At 42.8% G+C, this 19,385-nt stretch overlaps 1 protein-coding gene across 2 annotated transcripts in view; it reads right to left on the minus strand.

Moving 5' to 3' along the window:
- LOC311249173 (uncharacterized protein) overlaps positions 1 to 19,385 on the minus strand; it is a 76,438-nt gene that overhangs the window by 8,432 nt on the left and 48,621 nt on the right. For both annotated transcript variants that reach the window (XM_084339996.1, XM_084339995.1), the window contains 23 exons: positions 18,817 to 18,921; positions 18,492 to 18,602; positions 16,890 to 17,000; positions 16,220 to 16,330; positions 15,763 to 15,873; positions 14,847 to 14,957; positions 14,661 to 14,768; positions 13,780 to 13,890; positions 13,346 to 13,456; positions 12,472 to 12,582; positions 12,270 to 12,380; positions 11,929 to 12,039; positions 11,734 to 11,844; positions 11,187 to 11,294; positions 9,513 to 9,623; positions 8,383 to 8,493; positions 7,829 to 7,939; positions 6,993 to 7,103; positions 6,636 to 6,746; positions 6,306 to 6,416; positions 5,526 to 5,633; positions 4,267 to 4,377; positions 2,681 to 2,791 (listed from right to left, as the gene is read on the minus strand). In XM_084339996.1, the coding sequence (XP_084196122.1) occupies positions 2,681 to 2,791; positions 4,267 to 4,377; positions 5,526 to 5,633; positions 6,306 to 6,416; positions 6,636 to 6,746; positions 6,993 to 7,103; positions 7,829 to 7,939; positions 8,383 to 8,493; positions 9,513 to 9,623; positions 11,187 to 11,294; positions 11,734 to 11,844; positions 11,929 to 12,039; positions 12,270 to 12,380; positions 12,472 to 12,582; positions 13,346 to 13,456; positions 13,780 to 13,890; positions 14,661 to 14,768; positions 14,847 to 14,957; positions 15,763 to 15,873; positions 16,220 to 16,330; positions 16,890 to 17,000; positions 18,492 to 18,602; positions 18,817 to 18,921 (2,538 nt within the window). The remainder of the gene's footprint in view (positions 1 to 2,680; positions 2,792 to 4,266; positions 4,378 to 5,525; positions 5,634 to 6,305; positions 6,417 to 6,635; positions 6,747 to 6,992; positions 7,104 to 7,828; positions 7,940 to 8,382; positions 8,494 to 9,512; positions 9,624 to 11,186; positions 11,295 to 11,733; positions 11,845 to 11,928; positions 12,040 to 12,269; positions 12,381 to 12,471; positions 12,583 to 13,345; positions 13,457 to 13,779; positions 13,891 to 14,660; positions 14,769 to 14,846; positions 14,958 to 15,762; positions 15,874 to 16,219; positions 16,331 to 16,889; positions 17,001 to 18,491; positions 18,603 to 18,816; positions 18,922 to 19,385) is intronic.

Raw genomic sequence — 19,385 nt, forward strand, 5'->3', positions numbered from 1 at the left:
AGACGGAGGCAGAAAGGCTGGCGAAGGAGGAAAACATGAGCAGGACGAGGGAGAAAATATCTGATGACAGCTTGTTGCTGAATAACTATTGAAAGCAAAGTCGATCGTTCGAATAAAAATAAGACTTATATGGATATTAAACTGGTTGGTACACCTTCAGGAAGAACTCAGGTATCAAAGAGCATCTCTGCCAAACATAACGTGTATAAAATCCTCCCAGAAAGAGTTTCAGAAGGTCCGTTTAGTGAAAGTCTGTTAAGCCGGAGATGAAGGAAACTCTGGGTCGGTTACTGAGATAACTGACTCTGTGAAACTAACCTGCTGCTGGTCGTTCACACAAAAATGAAATTCAGTCATTATCTCCTCACCCACATCACTGCCCCTACTAGCTGAAACAACGCAACGGGTCCACATCACACAGTCGTACATGCTCCAAGGTCAAATTTAACACGATATCGGTGAAAATGAACGCTCAACACGTTATTCTGAGGAAATATTCAGCAAAAATTCTCCAAGTGTGCAGATGAAAGAGTCAAAAACAAGAAGGTGGAAAAACAGACTACTCAAAGAGCAAAATGCATAAAACAACATAAACGTGCGTACTTTCCAGGTTTAGGGCTTTAAAAAACTGATATAAACTATATATGACTGGATCTGAAATATCATTGGCTACATGATGCACCGATCACCTGGAGGCTGGTGTGTGATTGGCTCAGGAGAGAAGAGGAAGAAGAGAGAGTGGGCCACTGGTCTACACCATCACTCATTGGACGTTGTGGGCTCTAGGATGGTATATAGTGAATATACACTTAAATTGAGACGTCTGCCTGTTTGCTGAGCTGCCTGCTGAAGCTTTTAACAGGTTTTAATGACAACCACTGTTCTTCCAGTTAGACTCAATAAACAGTCAATCAGGTCGGCGCTCATCATCAACTATACAACAGAGAAAGTCTAAAATAATGTTTTCTGTTTTGGTGTTGCAGTAAACCACAGATAATGATCAGAGTAAAGATAATGTATAAAGACACCTCACACCTTGTCCTGCTCTCGTTCAGCCTCCGGGCCTGACTTCAGATGCATTGTACGAGTGTTTTGCAGACACTGGGAGAGTCTGGACTGCTGTTGTCGAGGTGGTCGACGTTATGCGCTCCAGTTGGCGTTAAATTGCTCGGTCAACAGACATGAAACCAGAAAGCGTCAGGCCTGCCGGTGCCCCAGTTTTTACCTCGAGCTTTGATTTTCTGCCCTGAAGGGCCGACTGACACCGAACAATAAACCTCGTCTGTACAGTCCGAGCTGTAGACAGAGAAACACTGGTCATCAAACATTTCTTCAGATTCCTGCGGAGGTTTTTGCACCGACTCCATCAGATTTGATTTTTTCCTCCACCTTTGATTTGTGAGAGTGAGACGTGTTGTCAGATCAGTTTGGATTTTATGATTTCTTGCAATATTGAAAACATTTGTGTCACGCAGATTCAACTTACACTACGATACCTGCAGGTGGTGGTGGAGAACTTGAGATCAGTCTCGGTCGCAAGACCACACTTTTGCTCGGTCTTGTCTCGTCAGGGACAAAGAGGACTCTGGATTTTATTTCAAGACCGGTCCAAACCACCCTGCTCTCGCCCTGCCTTAGTCTGGGTCTTGGGACTTGGTCTCAACCCCTCAAAGTCCTGGGCCTGTCTCGGTCTTGATACTCTCTGGTTTTGGTCTTTACTCGGTCTCAACCACTGAAAGTCTTGGTCCTGTCTCTGTCTTTCATTTTTTTCCTCCTGCTACAAGGGAGGAGTTTTTCTTGACTCGAGGGTCTCAGGACAGAAGAGAAGCATCTTAATCAAGACGCATCGTACTCCTGCAGGTTGAGCTTCAGCCCACAAGCAGCAGCAGTAAGACGCTCATGTTGTAGAGCTGATTTACATCTGTGGTGTTTTCAGAGGTGTCCGCTTTTAGCTGTGATCCTGTAAAACGAGTGTTTACCAAGCTCAACCTGCCGCTGCGTGTGTGTGTGAGTGTGTGTGTGTGGAGGCAGTAGGTCAGTGTCTGTGTCCTCAGGCAGTAGAGCACAACACAGCTGCTCTCTGTGTTCACGCCTCAGCAGACAAAATGATACTAACACACACACACACACACACACACTCCCTCGGTGTGTGTGTGTGTGTGTGTGTGTGTGTGTGTGTGTTAAACTGACAGCATCTTGTTATGTCGCTGATGAAACGCCTCTCATTTGCTCTTGAGTTAAGACTCGGAGCCTCTCCTCCCCCGCTGTGCTCCTCTGGCTCTCTGTTTCTGACTCGGGTGGATTTTAATCGGCTGCTGTGACGTTTGTCTGAAGACGTTCACTCTGAGGACGCTTCACACCTGAAAGTCCCAACCAGGCTTCTTGTTTTTGTCACATGCTTTAAATTTGATCCGGTTAGTGTTGGTTTTATAACGCATGCTTCCTCTGGGGACACAATCCTCCTGCTCTTCTCTTGATTAACGTTACTACTGTTACTCACTGTTGCCCCTCGTCCTCCTCAGTCAGTGAGAGACGGTCAGAGAAATTGAGAATAGAAAGAAATACTTGTGAACATTTCCAAAGACCTGGAGAGAAATAATCCTGACTCGTAAAGAAAGTTTTAAAGGAAAGGGGAATGCTGTGAAACTGTTATCAAACAGCAGATCAGTGTTAGACTCACGTCGCTCTGCATCTTGATCAGCTCTTTGGCGAAGACGGTCTCGATGGTTTGAGGCATCTGGGCGTACAGACTGCAGCCGGCCTCCTTCTTACCCTCCTCCCTGTACGCTTTCTGCAACACAAGACGCCACTTTTTACTTTGTAACCCAACAAAATATCCCAGTGTACCGAGGAGTCAGTGTATATCACGGTCTGTTCAGAGTTTATCCTCATGTGTCATCTTTAACTTTCCACTTCCTGTCTTTGTCTGTTTTTACAACACGTCTCTGCGTTCCCGTGTTCCTCGTCTGTTTCCTGGTCCTGTGTTTTACCTGCGTTTGCTGCCTGTGTTACTGGTTTGTCCTTTGTTTTTAACTTGTGTATAACTTCTGTTTTGTCGCCTGCTTTTAGTTTTGGATTATCTGGTCTACAGCTCTGGTTGCAGTTTGCTGCGTTCACTTGCTCCTCGGACGGTGTCTTCATGTTGGACTGTGGCAGCTTCATCAGACAAACCAGATCAGGCAAACCTGACAAGGGTCGAGTACCAAAACATCACAAATAAATGTTTTTTGCACGTTATGCAGGAGTTTGCCTGCAACTTTCGATCTACTCATCCCTCTCCTTCGCACCTGCCTCTGAGTTTCTAACATTTTAGGTCCATTTTTGCCAAAACCTTGACATTATAAAGAGCTTTATAAAAGCACAGGGATCAGTTTTAATATCATCAGATCACAATCTTAGTTATGATTAGAAATAAAAACTGTTTGATCCCGGAGATAAGTTTCAGTTCATCACAATTTCACAAACTTTCCAGACGATCTAATTACAGTATTGTCGGTCTGAAAGGATGTTGATCAGTTCCACGTGGATGTTTTAAACCTGTTGGTGTCAGATTGGTGGTCAATATCAGTATCAGAGTCGCACTGGTGAGAGAAGTCGAGTCGATGCGTCTGTAATTAGTCACTTTGGTTTAATTAACGTCACAAAATGGGATCAGAACGATAACAACCTCTGTCAATACTGTTACTGTAATTAAGACCACATCTCCCAGAGGCCCTGTTGCTTCCTCTCTATCAGCTCTCCTCATCAAATGATTTTCTCATTAGCTGCAGAAGTGATTCTTACTCTGTGTGTTGAATGTTTTCACACTGGAAAATGAATTATATGAGTGTGTTATAGCATAATTAGAAATGTCAGTGTACGGACTGCGATCGCTTGGTTTTTCTGTGTGACGCTTCAGACGCTGTTGTTCGACTAATTAACTCGATGCTGACACGGAGGAGCTTCTCCTCACAGCTGATGAGATCTAAAACGAGCTGATGAACCAATTTTAAAAATAAATCTGAACATAAACATAAACGGGGCTTAGTGCTGGCTGTTTGTAAGATTTGGCAGACCATTTCATATATTTTCACGCTGCCCTCTGATCCATTGTCACTGCGAAGAGACTGACAAGATAATAAGAAACATTTTGGAAAAGAAGTCGATCGCTCTTTTGCCATTTTACACCTGGCAGAGTCATGATTAATGAATAAAAACACAGAAATGGCTGCAAGAAAACCCGCCATCAAAGGACGACTGGATCAGTGACGGAGGTTAGTTTCGTACCTCGCTGTGCAGCTGACTTTGCTCCTTGGCGTGTTGAGTTTCTTTGGTCTCCGGCAGCAGAGAATACAGAGAGTTCACCAGCTCCTTCTTACCCGCCTCCTTGTATTTACTCTGAGGACAGAAAACAGCAGCTTCAGATCCACACAGAGAAGAAGAGAGTCCTGCACAGAGAAATGAGCAACGCAACAGATTTATTTTGTCTCGTGTTGTTTGTCACGTTTTACTAAGAGCTGGTTTTCATTGTTGTCTTATAATGAAACTGAAGTTATTCATCCGCTCCAACAACCAACTGAACAGAATCTCTCAGAACTGGGAACCAGTTGACCTGCCAGGATTTCAGTTTAATGTGTCTGGATTTCTTTGACCTTCGTGGACTCCAGACGTGGATTTCTGATCTTTAATCCACTGGACATTTTATTCATACTGAGGATTCATGTCAAACAGCATCTCCGACTCTAAGAATTGAAGCCAATGCGGAAGTACCAAAAAACTGCAGTTCCTCGAATGACCACTCGAGGCGCCAACAACAGGTCAATCCCCATAAGAGCCCGTGTTAAAATGTCCAACTTTACAGCAGAAAGAAACATGTTCACAGCCTGATACAAAGCAAACTTTTGGTCTCTATAGCTACTTTATCCCTTCATGACAACTGTACGGGGGTGAAGTTTTATATAATTCACTTGTTTAAATTATATTAAGGCTTAAAGTTATGCATGTGCCACTTTGAGTGATATATCATATATCATATGTGAAAAGTGGACATCAGGTCCAACAGGTGGTAAACACTGAGGTATGCAGAGATCACTAAGAAATGTGCCAACGCTTTAAGTTTAGCAGCAACAGTGAAGATTTTGGCTAAAAAAAGGGTGTAAACATATTTTCAAATCAGTTTTGGATAACGACCTGCAGGGACGTTAATTAAAGTAATGATTTAGATGTTATCTACACAAGGTAAGACACTACAAGGTCACATTTTAACAATGCATGAGCAACAGAGCTACTGTACTGTACTAAAGAGCTAAAGAGCGGCAGGAGTCCGAGCGCATGCTGTGAGTTTGAGTCAGAAGATGTACCGAACTCTTCAGTGCTGAATCTCTTGATTAATTATTAATCAGTAATGTTGGACAAAAAAAATCATACCCAAAACACAAGCTGGCTATTTCAGGCAAACACACACTAAAATATTCACACACACCCACACACACACACACACACACACACACACACACACACACACACACACACACAGTGTTTCCCACCTCGCTGTGTGTCTCGGCCATCTCTTTAACAAACTGAGTCTCCAGAGTTTCGGGCAGCAGAGAGAATAACGTGTTGGCCAGATCCTCTTTGTCCTTCTTGTACTTTGTCTTGAATCAATAAAAGAACGAGAAGATAAAAAGCATTTATTACATTTTCAACTGGTTCCTTTTTAAACCACTGGGTTAAAGAGAGATATTCACAATAATTCACAGTAAATGACAAATGGCTTGTCAGGGCGACTGTAGGAAGGAAAAAACATTTACATTTAGGAGAAACATTTTCTCGTACATTTAAGACTTTATTCTTGTAATTTTTTCTATACTTTTGTTATCTACAATGGCACCGTAATCTGTATCTAAGATTATGGATATTTGGTGTAAACATTTAAAGAAATAACATGAGTCATTTATCATGAATTAGTTGAGAATTTCACACCATAACTCAGTAAAACTTCTTTTACTCTTACATTTTTGTTTTTATTCTCTGAATATTACCACTCTCCCGTGGCTGCGATTAAAAAAAACCATTAAAAAACTACAATAGCCGTATTTACTGTCAAAAAATCTGTTTCTCTGCTTTTATAAAAATGAAAACAGCAAAGTTGATATTTAGAGATGCAGACAAACGTTACACAACACAACTAGTGCAACAGAAAAAGGAGCTTAAAGGAACAAAAGACAACCAAAATAAATGTAGAAAGATATAAATGTATCTTGTATAGTAAGAAACAAACTGTGTGAAACTAAATCTTTGACACACACAGAGTCACAGCCTCTCACCTCACTCTGGAGTTCAGAGATCTGCTTAACAAACTCCATCTCTCTCGTCTCGGGCATCTGGTGGAAAACACTGCTGCTGATCTCCAGTCTGCCTTTTTGTTTGTATTTATTCTGCGACACACACACACACACACACACACACACACACACACACACGGCAAGATGTTAAAATGAATGTGCATGGTCGTATGAAACAAACAAATCGAACTAGAGTCTCGTTCCTTCAGTGAACAGTTTGTGAGGATTAAGACTTGTAGCTGAGACGTCGACCACCTCTGTTGAAAGCGGCTCATGACCCACGGGTGTGACCACACTTAAACGTCCACCCACCTCACTCTGAAGCTCCATGGCGGCTTTAGCGAGCTTCATCTCTTCTGTCTCGGGCAGCACAGAGTACAGGTTGGTGCTCTGCTCTCTCTTCCCGTCCTCCTTGTACTTCAGCTGGAGAGGACAGAAAAGACTCTGAGCTGGATAATGACGCCAAAACTGACTCAACCCGGAAACAAGTTGTTTTCTTCTCTCTGGGGTCAAAAAAATATATCTAATAGTTTAAGTACTGATACAAAAACAAGAAAATAAGTCGTCCACGGACACAAAGAGCCTGGAAATGTTCAACTCTTTATGTTTCCATGTGTTTAAACAGTGTATTTAATAACGTGTCCTATGATACATGTGAGAGTGGTGTACCTGGCTCTGCAGCTCAGTAGCCTCTTTAGCATGTAGCGTCTCCAGAGTTTCAGGCAGGTGGTGGTACAGACAGCTGCTCGCCTCCTTCCTGCTCGCCTCCTTGTATTTGGCCTGAAGAAAGCATCAGCTGTTAGCAAACGTTTGCACCACACACATCTGTTTCAGATCGCAGTCAGCAAATGTGTCGGTGCTGAAATCCTTTTAGTGAGAGTGTTGGTCCTCAGGCGAACAAAAAAAAAAGGCATTTGTTTGCTGTGATTTTGGTCAACACTTCTCTTTGCATCATGAAATAAATTCATGGTTTTACTCGTGGAGGCTCTGAAAGATCTGAGACTTTTTAATGCATCTGAAGCAGGAGAGAGTCGGGTGAAGATCCAGACCTTCTGGAGGAATAACCACCCGGTGTCACATCAGATTCTGCTCTGATCTCTGGTCTCTGCTGAGTGCTGAGTTCAGTGCTGTTGCTCGCTAGTTTATGGTTAATGTACAGGAATGTATTTTGGCTGTTTGAGTAATGCAAATAAACACATTTGATCCTGCATTCAAAACTTGCTCACTGGTGGTGAATATACCTTTAAACAATCACCTTTACTGGTAAAAATCTGACGTGACTCAGCAACAGATGTTTGAGAGCTTTACTGATGTTATGTTTACTCTCTCTGACTCTCTCCTGAAGTTATAACGACAGGCGACCAAATGAATCGAAACCGTTACCTTGAGGAAACTTGTGGGTTTCTCTGGTTTGAACTTTGTTGGAAACATGGCTCACAGCAACAAAGTCCAGACCTCGAATTCAGTAAAACGATAAATAAATAAGTAATTGCTGTTTCCCTTACCCCACTCTGCAGCTCAGAGACAGTTTTAGCTAACTGAGTCTCAGCAGTTTCTGGGAGCTGAGAGTAGAAGCTCTGAGAGAGGCTCTTCATCCCGACCTCCTTGTATTTACTCTGAAAATAAAGAGGCAGAAAACACTGAAGATAACACTGAAGAGCAATATTCCCACTGAGTAACTTACATGGCTAATGAAATTGATTAAATAATATAATATATTGGACTGTTTCAATAACCGTACCATTTAAAGTGTAGATTTGGGATAACTGTAGTCAGTGTCTTTGTCAAATACAAGTTTGAGATTCATAAATTCTTTCTTCAATGCATTGAAGGAAAGCTGCAGGTTTTAAAAAGATGTTTTTATAGAAAGTATACAGCAACATCATCTGCATACAGCTTGACATCACAGTGAACAGGACCGGTCGTAAGCTTGAGCCTTGTGGAACGTCTTTTGTTAAACTTTAATCTCACATGATCACTCTGACGCACTGTTGTCTGTCACACAGGTAATTCAGGGATAAAACACACTGAGTAGGAGGAAGAGTTATCTGTTCTTTACCTCGCTCTGCAGGTCGGACATCTTGGCGGCGAGCTGCGTCTCCGCCGTCTGAGGCAGCTGAGCGTACAGACTGGACGACATCGCCTTCTTCCCACTCTGCTTGTACTTGTTCTGAAGGAAACAGAAGCAGGTGGAACAAAAAAACAGCAGCGATTAATTCAGATATCATCTTATTTTTCTTTTCTGCTGTTTAACTTGGTTTGAATTCACTGAAGTGCAGAACCTCCTCCTGGTATGTTAAAATAAATTAGCTTTTACCTTAAAGAAAACAGTGTCCGTTGCAACTAAATTAAACATAGTCTGGGTTGCCAGATACCACGACACATATCCCACACAGAAATACACTCCCACTGGATTTGTATCACTATGAAATCAGGAGATTAGCAGGAGAAATTAACAATAAAGAGCACACGTTATGTGTATTCTCCTGGTTATTTAGGGTGGGACAGTTGTGCCTAGCCCATAAGCCCTCGCCACAACATGGTCCAGAGGTCTTCACTGAGCTACTTTGCTCCCTGGACTTGATTATGAATCTGAACATGTGACATCTCAATAATCCCTTTGGAAAAATGTAAAGCCATGTTTAAAGTGAATATAGCTTGTCCAACCTTTAAACTATAGATTAAAGACCTTATACATGATTTGACATTGGAGACAATGCACTGGTCTGAACCTCAGACCATCAGTGAGTGGAGGACCAGAGAGAAAGCAACATTCATGGGAGCGTGTTTGATATCTCCATGGTTACAGTTTCCTCAGTTCTCAGCTCATGATTGTTGTTTTTTCTGCTGAATATCTGAGTTGTGTTACATAAACCCCTCAGTGAGATAATGCTGACAAAATGCTGCTCTCCAAACAGCATCACAAATATCCTCTGCATTCAACGAAGCGTCTTCAAAGTAAAATATTATTCATTCATTAATTCTTTGAAGAGAAACACCGCGGCTTCTCTCTCCGCCTGAAAGATGCCAGACTACAGTGAGCCGAGTGCAGCCGGGACAAAAGGCAGTCGCATGTCTCAGCTCTGTCTTTACATGAAACAACATCAGCACAGTTGACTGTTCGTGTCATCTGCTGCAGGACAAACATGAGCATGCGAGTAAGTGAATGTGAATAATGGATGCGTGTACCTCGCTCTGCAGCTCAGTAACCTCTTTAACATGCTGCGTCTCCAGAGTCTCAGGCAGCTGGTGGTACAGAGAGCTGCTGGCTTCTTTCTTCCCGGCTTCCTTGTACTTGACCTGCAGGAAAAAACGCATTTCTGTTTGTGTCGCGATCACAGTTTTTATACATTTGACAGCTTCTGCTTCACAACAGATATCACAACCTGTAAAAAGGCATGTTTTCTTTGAACAAATCACCTAAATTACAGCATTTATCACAGCCAGAAACTGTGAAAACAGACATTTTTGTCGGATTTCACATTTCGAACAGTCCTTGAACGAACCATGTGCTACAAATGCTTCTGTGAGGAAAAGTAACCAAAAGCTTAAAATAGTGATAAGTCATCAAAATCACAAAATAATCAATGAAATTCAACTCTGGAGCACCTCCTGGAGCTTTTAGCACCTCTTGCTCCTAAAAACAACTATAAAACAAAAGCTCAAATTGTTGCTTTTTTGTCTGTAGACGTCAGATTCAGAGGGTGAAGACACACCAGAGGAGAACAGATCGGGTGAACAGACAGAACGGGGTGAGAGATGAAGAGCTGGTGCCTTCTTCGTTTTCGTCCAGAGAACGGAGAAGCTCAACAGAGAATGAAAACACAAGACAGAACGGGAGGAGAGAGGAGGAGGAGGAGGAGAGAAGAGGAGGAAGAGGAGGAGGAGGAGGAGGAATCCAGCAGCCCTGAATGTGTTTCTGATAACGGGACCAGAATAGACAACAGTGGTCAGTTTATCTGCAGTGTGTTAACATGCTGGAGTGTCTGAGAGAGCACGCACACCTCACTTTGTCTCTGAGGACACTGACGCACAAACGTTCCCCAGAGCCTTCATCAACAAATCACAAGAAAAGAGAAATATTGATTTATTTTCATTATCGATTAATCTGCAGATTATTTTCCTCAAAGTCCAGGGTGACGGCTACAAGCGTCTTGTCCTGTCAGCACAAGAAAACCTAAATATATTCAGTATATATAATATATTCGTCATTTACGTCTGCCCATCTGATTAGCCACGGCCCGGTGCAGGCGCTGAGTTTCCTGTGGATGCACCGATCAATTAATCAATCAATCATTGCACCTCTAAAACCGTCGACATGTTCGTCCGTCTCTCAGTACTCTCTGACTTCCTGTCTGTAACTCTCTCCTCCAGCCCACTGGTTCCTACTGCAAACTTTAACGACTCATAAATATATGGCTTGATTTCATTAACAAGCTGTTCTCTGCAGGTTTATTAAGCAAACAGGAGGAAACTGTGCATCTGTCGGGACTATTTTCAGCGGTGGATTAATCAACATTTGGTGCTCTTGAGAGTATTTGTGGCAGGACGGTGTGTGCGTGGGGTTGAGTCAGAATAAACTACAGTGTGTGTGAGGGAACAACAGTGTGGCTCACTGATGTGATTTTAATAGTTTTTGGACAAACGTTGAGCTCCGTGGCTCAGAGGAAGAAGATAAATCAGGCCGAGGACACACACAGCACTCGTGAGGAGAGACGGGCACTGTTAGTTTGAGTCTGGACGGAAGATTTGTTGACAAGAGGAAAAATACAGATCACAGCCAGTCTCATGAATTATTGGTTCAGTTTTGGGAGCAGCGTTTTGGTGACGGTGTGAACAAATGTGTGAATAAAAGTTTCCCACCTCGCTGTGTGTCTCAGCCATCTCTTTCACAAACTGAGTCTCCAGAGTTTCAGGCAGCAGAGAGAATAACGTGTTGGGAAGGTCCTCTTTGTCCTTCTTGTACTTTGTCTTGAGTCAGTAAAAAAGAAAGAAAACAATGAGACGATTCACAGTAAATGACTCTAAATGATCCTCTGTCTTTGGATCATCTTGACCTGTAATTGTTTCTCCTTTTTTACATACTCTGACCCGATTACGCCACCATACATCGTCATTTTAGATTATGATCATTTTGTGTAAACTTTCTAAGAAATACATGAAGATAATCTCACTCATTTATTGTTCACTTATTATGGATTTCACACCATAACCCAGTTAAATTAAAAGTCGAAGGGTAAAGACTAAAGGGAAACTGCTCCTTTAATTTCTAGATTTGCAACTGAAAGAAGTTGTTGCTTTTAGTAAAATAAAGCCTCACATTTCCTCTCTGGCCTCATTACTTATTGAAACAAACACTGTGGGGACCTGACTGGTCTGTCCACCTGTATGAGGCGTTCAGGGTCCTCACCTCGCTCTGTATCTCTGACATCTGCTTGGCAAACTGTGTCTCTGCCGTCTCGGGGAGGAGTGAGTACAGGTTCTTACCGATCCCCTTCTTCCCCTCTTCTTTATACTTGACCTGAGAGAGAGGACGCAGCGTTCACTCCAACAAACTCACCACACGGACACACAGCAGAGATGCTTTCTGCAGCGAGTTCCTCACCTCGCTGTAAACGTCTCTCAGCTCTTTAGCCAGCTGTGTCTCTGTGGTCTCAGGGAGCTGGTGAAACAGAGAGCCGCTCGCCTCCTTCATGCTGTCCTGCTTATACTTCACCTGCACAAAGAAGGCAGACAGAGGGGAAACTGACAGAGTTACGCTTTCTGATCAGGTTTCAAAGGGTCATTTGAACTGAAAGTATAGTTATATATATATTTCAGTTACTTCTGGAAGAATTAGACAAAAAGAAACAGGGTTTGAAGGTGTGAAGGAGGTTGGTTTTTCATTCTCAACAATCCCCTTTTCACATATAAGACCTGAACACATCACGCAGCATCTGAACACACCTGACTCTGCAGCTGTGAAACCTCTTTAGCGTGCAGAGTGTCCAGAGTCTCCGGCAGCTTCGAGTACAGCGAGCTGGACGCGTCCTTCTTCCCTGCTTCTTTATATTTGGTCTGAAAGAGACAAGAGAAAACAAATAAAAACACAAAGTACAGTGAAGTCATTCATATTCAGCATGTGACACTTTGTGTAATCACGTCGTACCTCACTCTGTATTTCAGAAACAGCTTTAGCAAACTGGATGTCGTTGGTGTCGGAGAGCTGAGAGTAAACGCTGACGCTCTGACTCCTCCTCCCATTCTCTTTATATTTGTTCTGCAGACGACAAAACACATTCAGACGGACGTTTAATCAAACCAGCCAGCTCCTCTTGTCTTGTATTGTGACACTGTGGTTGGTTTATACGACATTTTTACAGCCTGTACATCAACACAAACGGAGCTCAAGTCAGGAGGAATGAATCTGCAAACGCTGACTTTTCCTTTCTAGTTTCATTTACAATGTTTTCCTTTTACTGTCTTTGAAGTTAACTGGAAAATAAGCCGAAACTGAGCCGTCTGCGCTCAGCTGGACTCTGGGTCTGATTCTTCTGTCTGAGTTTGATTCTCTGTGAGTTTTGGATTCGAGTGTTTCTAACATGAAAACAGCTTTAAAACTTGTATCTATTGCAGATTTTTGTCTCTGCAGCTTCAGAGAGATTCTCATTTTGTTCACAAACATTTGACTCTAGTTTTTCCTTCTTTTCTAAATGTTGTTACAGTTCAAAGAGAATTACAGATGGAAACAGACTTACAGCTCAAGACGAGGACAACAAAGCTATTATCGACATATAACTAGATGAAAAAGGGAAAATACAAATATTTATCTTTCTTTACACATCAAACGACGGCGGACGAGACGAGAACGATTATTGTGACACTGAGCAGAACAACAAAAAACCCTTAATCACAGACTTAAAAGAAATTTAAACAATAATAGGATGTGTGTGTGTGTGTGTGTGTGTGTGTGTGCGTGTGTGTGTGTGTGTGTGTGTGTGCGTGCGTGCGTGCGTGCGTGTGTGTGTGTGTGTGCGCTGTACCTCACTCTGTAGCTCCGTCATCTCTCGGGCGAACTGAGTCTCTGAGGTTTCAGGAAGCTGAGAGTACAGAGACGACGTCATCTCCTTCCTCCCTCCATCTTTGTACTTTTTCTGTCAGAAACAAAGAAACAAACACTGACTGTGATTCATCTCCAGTGAAAACACCTCTTTAATAACAAGTCTGTGATTTAAAGGGCCGGTACTTTAATTCAGATTATTATTTATTCATTCTTTTCAAGGAGATCATCTCTGTGATCTCTCTCTCTCTCTTCCATAGAGAGGTGTAGGGATGATGAAAATAATCTCACTCTCACTCTCTCCACTGAGCGTCTTACTACACAATTACTGTACAGCTTTTCTATGAACTGATCAATGTACGAGTTGTAAAGTCGGAGTTGGAGAACGACGAACAGATAACAGCAGATGAAACTCACTTCACTCTGTAGTTCAGTCACTTCTTTGACTCGTTTGGTCTCCAGAGTTTCAGGCAGTTTGGAGTAGAGAGACGACGCCGTCTGCTGCTTCCCAGCCTGCTTATACTTCACCTGACGCACACACACACACACACACACACACACACACACACACACACACAGTTAACTATACTCACACTGCTCTGTGTGCTCACACACACCACAGCCCGTCTTGAAAATCTTCTTCGTGCACCAACAAACATCTTCTTCTGAGCACCGTTATCAGCCGTGCTTCCTATTGGCTCTTGAAATAGCAACCATTCTGTGACATCATCAGATTTATCAGCTGCTGACCAATAGGACTTCAGTGTTTCCCCCCAACACAGTTACACAGATAAATGAAAGACATCCTTCGTCACATATGGCGACCACATACTGTATAACATATACTGTGACCCTGACTGCTCCTTTTAAAGGACTACACCACTGTTTTTGTATGTTAGTATGTTGCAAGACGTCAGCTGCTGTGTGTGTGTGTGTGACAGTCATGAACATGGACCACATAATGAAGTGATGAACGTCACTATAACAGCAATATCACCAGACTCCCTTACAAATCAAGTGATTTTAAGAGTTGCTGCATCATGACGAGAAACTTTATTAACTTTGTGAAACAGCAACAGTAAATTTCAACTCACTGGCGCCTTCTTGTAAATTCGGCATTAAGTACAATAATTAACGTGTTTCTTTCCTTGTGAAAAGTGTCAGTTTCTGTGTGGCATCGCTGTAAAAGCCTGTTACTTGATGACCCACCACACAGTCGACTATTCACAGTCGACCTGTGCAGTGAGCAGGACGTCGTGAACGAGCGGGTGATTTCAGACTCAACCGTGGACTCTTACCTCGCTGTGTGTCTCGGCCATCTCCTTCACAAACTGAGTCTCCAGCGTTTCAGGCAGCAGAGAGAACAAAGTGTCGGGCAGATCCTCTTTGTCCTTCTTGTACTTTGTCTTAAAAAAGAGAAACGCTGTGATGTGAACAGAGAAACATCTGTGTTGAAAGGAAGAAGAAACAGAGCTTCACCGCACCTCGCTCTGGATCTCTGACATCTGTTTGGCGAAATACGTGTCTGCTGTCTCGGGGAGGAGGTGGTAGAGTGACGAGGATGCGTCCTTCTTACAGCTTTCTTTATATTTCAGCTGCATCACGACACAAACACACAAATCAGCACCTCAGAACACACTCAGGTGGAAGTTATCAAGGAGAGAGTCGAAGTGTTAACTGTGTTTAGACTGAACGTAAAGTGAATGCTAATATATTTCCTCTTATCCGGAAGTTTTATGTCTCTGCTTCATGAGGTTTGGACACATTTTATTGATTTAGTTTCTCCAGATGGGGGTTCGTCTTTATGATTAATGCCGATGCTATAAAACTCCTCTTGGAGGCTTCGAACATTTTATCATTCAGCCTTCAGTCTCCTCAGTAACATCTTATTTTTAGGACGACCTCGTCCTCCTCGTGCGCTGACGTGGAGACGCTGAAACAGCTCGACCAGCCGAGCACTAACTCACAAACTCTGAATACTAAAAAAGCTTTTAACATTGTCTCCTTACACGAGGAAAAATATCCTGTGGAGAGAACATGAGGCGGTTAAAAGCCCCGAAAACTCGTCTTCTCGATCAGATTGTTACTGGGAGAAATAAACAAACTGGTTTGAAGTTGATGGGAGTCAAAATGTGATGACAGTCTGATATTAAACTCCTAATAATCATTCTTAAGGATGTTTTTCTCCAAACTTTAACTTAGTTTGTTGCTTATTTAAGAGTATCTGAAGTTGCCTGCAGCCTCCAATCAGCAGCGTTTTTAAGTGTAACTGCTGTTGTGTTCAAGGACATCAAGTAGAAACCAGTATTTCCATTAATAGAGAGTTTGTGCTTGTTAGTTTTGGTCATTTTTATTGGCATGGACGTGACTGAACTGCACGAAGCAGCGGCTGTTTGTCACCTGGCTCTGGAGCTCCGTCACCTCCTTGGCCAACTCGGTCTGGAGGGTTTGAGGGAGGCTGCAGAAGAGGCTGGACGACAGCTCCTTCTGCACGTCCTCTTTGTACTTCACCTGCAGGGACGACAGTTTGTCTGTGTCTGATGTGTACAATAATCAAAGAAAATGTTTTTCCTGTATTTTACACAAAGTCTGCAAAAATGACAGCGATGCAAAGAAATCTATTTTTTTTTTACTTTCAACAAACAATTTCTCATCATTTTTCCTCTGACAGCTTTTCCTGTTTTTAACTTTATCTGAGAGATTCCTTACGTTTGTAATGTCTTGAAAATGGCACGAAGATAAAAAGTCATCGGAGACATTTTCTTGCTCCTCACTTTAAGTAGCGAGTGATGTTTTGTTCATGTGGTGTGGAGGGTTACATCAGACGTAGATGCTGGTGAAGGTGTGTGATCAGTACCTGGCTCTGTATCTGTGACGCCTGCTTGGCGTGTTGAGTGTCCAGAGTTTCTGCCATCACAGAGTACAGACAGCTGCCGGCCTCCTGCCTCCCTGACTTCTTATACTTCGTCTGAAAAATACAAACGTTGGCTCAGGTTCTGGGAAGACATTTTAAACTCTTTAAGCCAGAGCACCACGTCCCAACCATATATATATATACACATTTTTTTTTCAGGTAAATAAAGTTAGTAACATTTTTCTTGTACTTTTTTTGTCTCTGACTAAAAACATACCTCTTAAACTCCACAGGATCTAATATAATAACATAGATGATATGTTCTCCCGCCTTATTTTGTGTGTTTTATTTGAAATGACGACACAATCAACACTTGTTTTATCAAACAGCAATTAAAAAGTCTTCAGATCTCATCTTGATGTCAGCCCAATGGGCAGAATATGTTCTTTGCTGCATAACTGGATGTATTTTCAGTCACAACAGATGATATACAACAAAAATATTATTAAAATCTGAGTAAAAGTATTTAAAAAAATAGTTTTGACCTGTTGTAGAGTCACCTGATGGAGCTTTGATCTAACTCATCGTCACGCTCTGAGCTTGTCTCGTTTATGCACAGGCATCTATTCATGCATGGATTTATCGTCTTTCTCCTCTTTTTGTTTCATCTCACCTCGCTCTGCAGCTCAGAAACACTTCTAGCAAACTGAGTCTCAGCGGTTTCTGGCAGCTGAGAGTAGAAGCTCTGAGAGAGGCTCTTCATCCCGACCTCCTTGTACTTGTTCTGCGAGCAGAGACAAAAAAACAGGCCGATTATAATTAGTAATAACGTGATATTATACAATAAACAGCTTGAGTGCTTTATGGAGTTTATGCCAAAATTAATAATAGCTACCACTGAGAAGAACTGAGCGCTCCACAGAAGCAGACGGACTCACGACAGAGAAGAAAAGTCACTCATTCATTATAGATTCATTCATTCATAACTCAACACAGCAGCCTGTTCTCTGGTGCATCAACACAGACGTCATCGCAGAGACTTAAAGTCAAGACTTCAGAAACCTCAGAGAGAGAAACGTCTGCCAGGGACACCGACTGAGCCAGGAGACGCTCGTTAAAGCAACAATATGTAACTTGTGTTGCAACACGGCACCAGTAACTTCAATGAGAGGGCACATTGTTATGACGTACTGAGTGTTGTTGGTAGTTAGGAGCTACATTACATCTGTTTCTACATAGTGCTGCTTTAAAGTCACTCGTCATTTCACTGTCGGGAGTTTGAAGGATTTGAGTTTGACCTCGCACCACTTACTGAACACTGCGCTGCCTGCTTATGATTCATTTCAGGTTACTTTAGGTTCAGTGCTGCAACATTTAGCTGAAGCTTGGCAGACATCTTCTGTCAGGTTGACTCTCCGTCCACTGACAGAGAGATGTGGCTGAAAGCTCTGGTGCTGTCACATCACGCTGGGTTAATGTGCTGATGTCATTTTAATAAGTAAAATATGGACAGGATTCAAAGGTAGCTCCAAAAATACAGATGGCAGCATATCAACAGAGTAGCTGATAACTGCTGCTCCTTGCTAGCTATCCTTGGCTGTAGCTAGCCACCATCAGCTAATTAGCTTATGGTGCAGATAGCGTGGAGCCAAGCCCCCAGGAACAGCGCCAGGCTTTGAAGGGGGACAGGGCTCAGCTCCACTGGACTCAACAGCCTCCCAGCGAACACGTCCGGATGGCAGACTGGGCCTGAACTCAGCCTCTGACAGTGTGAAGACAGGGGATACAGTACAGAGGTGATTTACAGCCGCTCTGATCAGGACTATGACTATGAGAAGACATGGCAGGCGGGGACAGGAGAGGACAGAGAGAGTCAGACGTCTCACACATCTTACTCTGTGAACTGAGGATTTATTTGGACCGAACCAGAGGTGACTGTGGAGACAAACCAACACTGTTCTGGTGACTCTGATTCAGTTTGTGTCCAGTTTGAATAAAGTGTGTTTGACGATGAGTTAACGAGGCGATTTACCTCGTCTGAGTTCAGTCAGAGATAGAAACTTGAATTCACACGGTGTCCAGTTGTATTTTTCTGTTAATAATAATGAATGTTTTAGACTAAAATTCAGCAAATATCTTACGTATTGCTCCTTTAATGAAGCATCCTGGTGTCATATTTCTACAGATATCTGAAAGCTACATGGCTCCAGTCACGCAGCAGCTGTCGTACTAGATCTGAGAGTTTTCCCGCCCTGTGACGTCTCGGCGCTCTTACTTGGCTCTGCATGTCGGTGAGCTCTCGAGCAAACTGGGTCTCCAGAGTGTCGGGCAGCTGGTGGTAAACTGGACACGACATCTCCTTCTTACCAGCCTCTTTATACAAGATCTGCAAGACACGGAGGAGACAGCATCAGGATGGACGCTCACTGAGGAGGAGGAGTGTGTGAGACGGTAATGACCAGGGGAGGCAGGAAGGTTTGCATGTTGTGTCCCCTTTACAACAAATACTTGACTGAAATCATGTTTCCTGTGTTTAAAAGTTGCTGCTAACATCAGACAGATGTTTGTGTCTGTCCAAGGTCCATGATGAGTGTACGTACCTGACTCTGCAGCTGTGAAGCCTCTTTAGCGTGTTGCGTCTCCAGAGTTTCAGGCAGTCGGTGATACAGAGACGTCTGCTTCTTACTGGCCTCTTTGTATTTAGTCTGGAAGACACAATGAGGAATCAGGTTCAGGTTTAGTGCTTCAATATAATGAAGAGATTAATGCTCAACTGAATGTGGGATTATTGACGCTGCAAACAACATTATGGAAAAGAGGCTTTGGTTGGATTTTGGGAGCAAATTTAGCTGCGTCATCAACCTACTCTACATGGAGACAGTCCTGGAAACAGGAAACCCAAATCTATCAGGAGAGACTTCTGAAAATACATTTATTTGTAACCTTTCGGTGCTCGACATTCAACACACAACTCTTATTTTGCAATTTGCAGTGTGCAGGAGGTTGTCTGCAACTTTTGATCTACGGATGGTATCTTATAAAGAACCATCTGGACCGGCATCGCTATAAACTGTTTGGAGAGGCACTTTCAAAAAATTTAATTCAATGAAATAAACTGTTGTTCTGATAGAACTGATGCTACAGCAGCTCCTCAAAGATCAATGATTGG

This window comes from Pagrus pagrus (genome assembly GCF_965226575.1).
Source record: "Pagrus pagrus genome assembly, chromosome: 20".
Lineage (NCBI taxonomy): Eukaryota > Metazoa > Chordata > Actinopteri > Spariformes > Sparidae > Pagrus > Pagrus pagrus.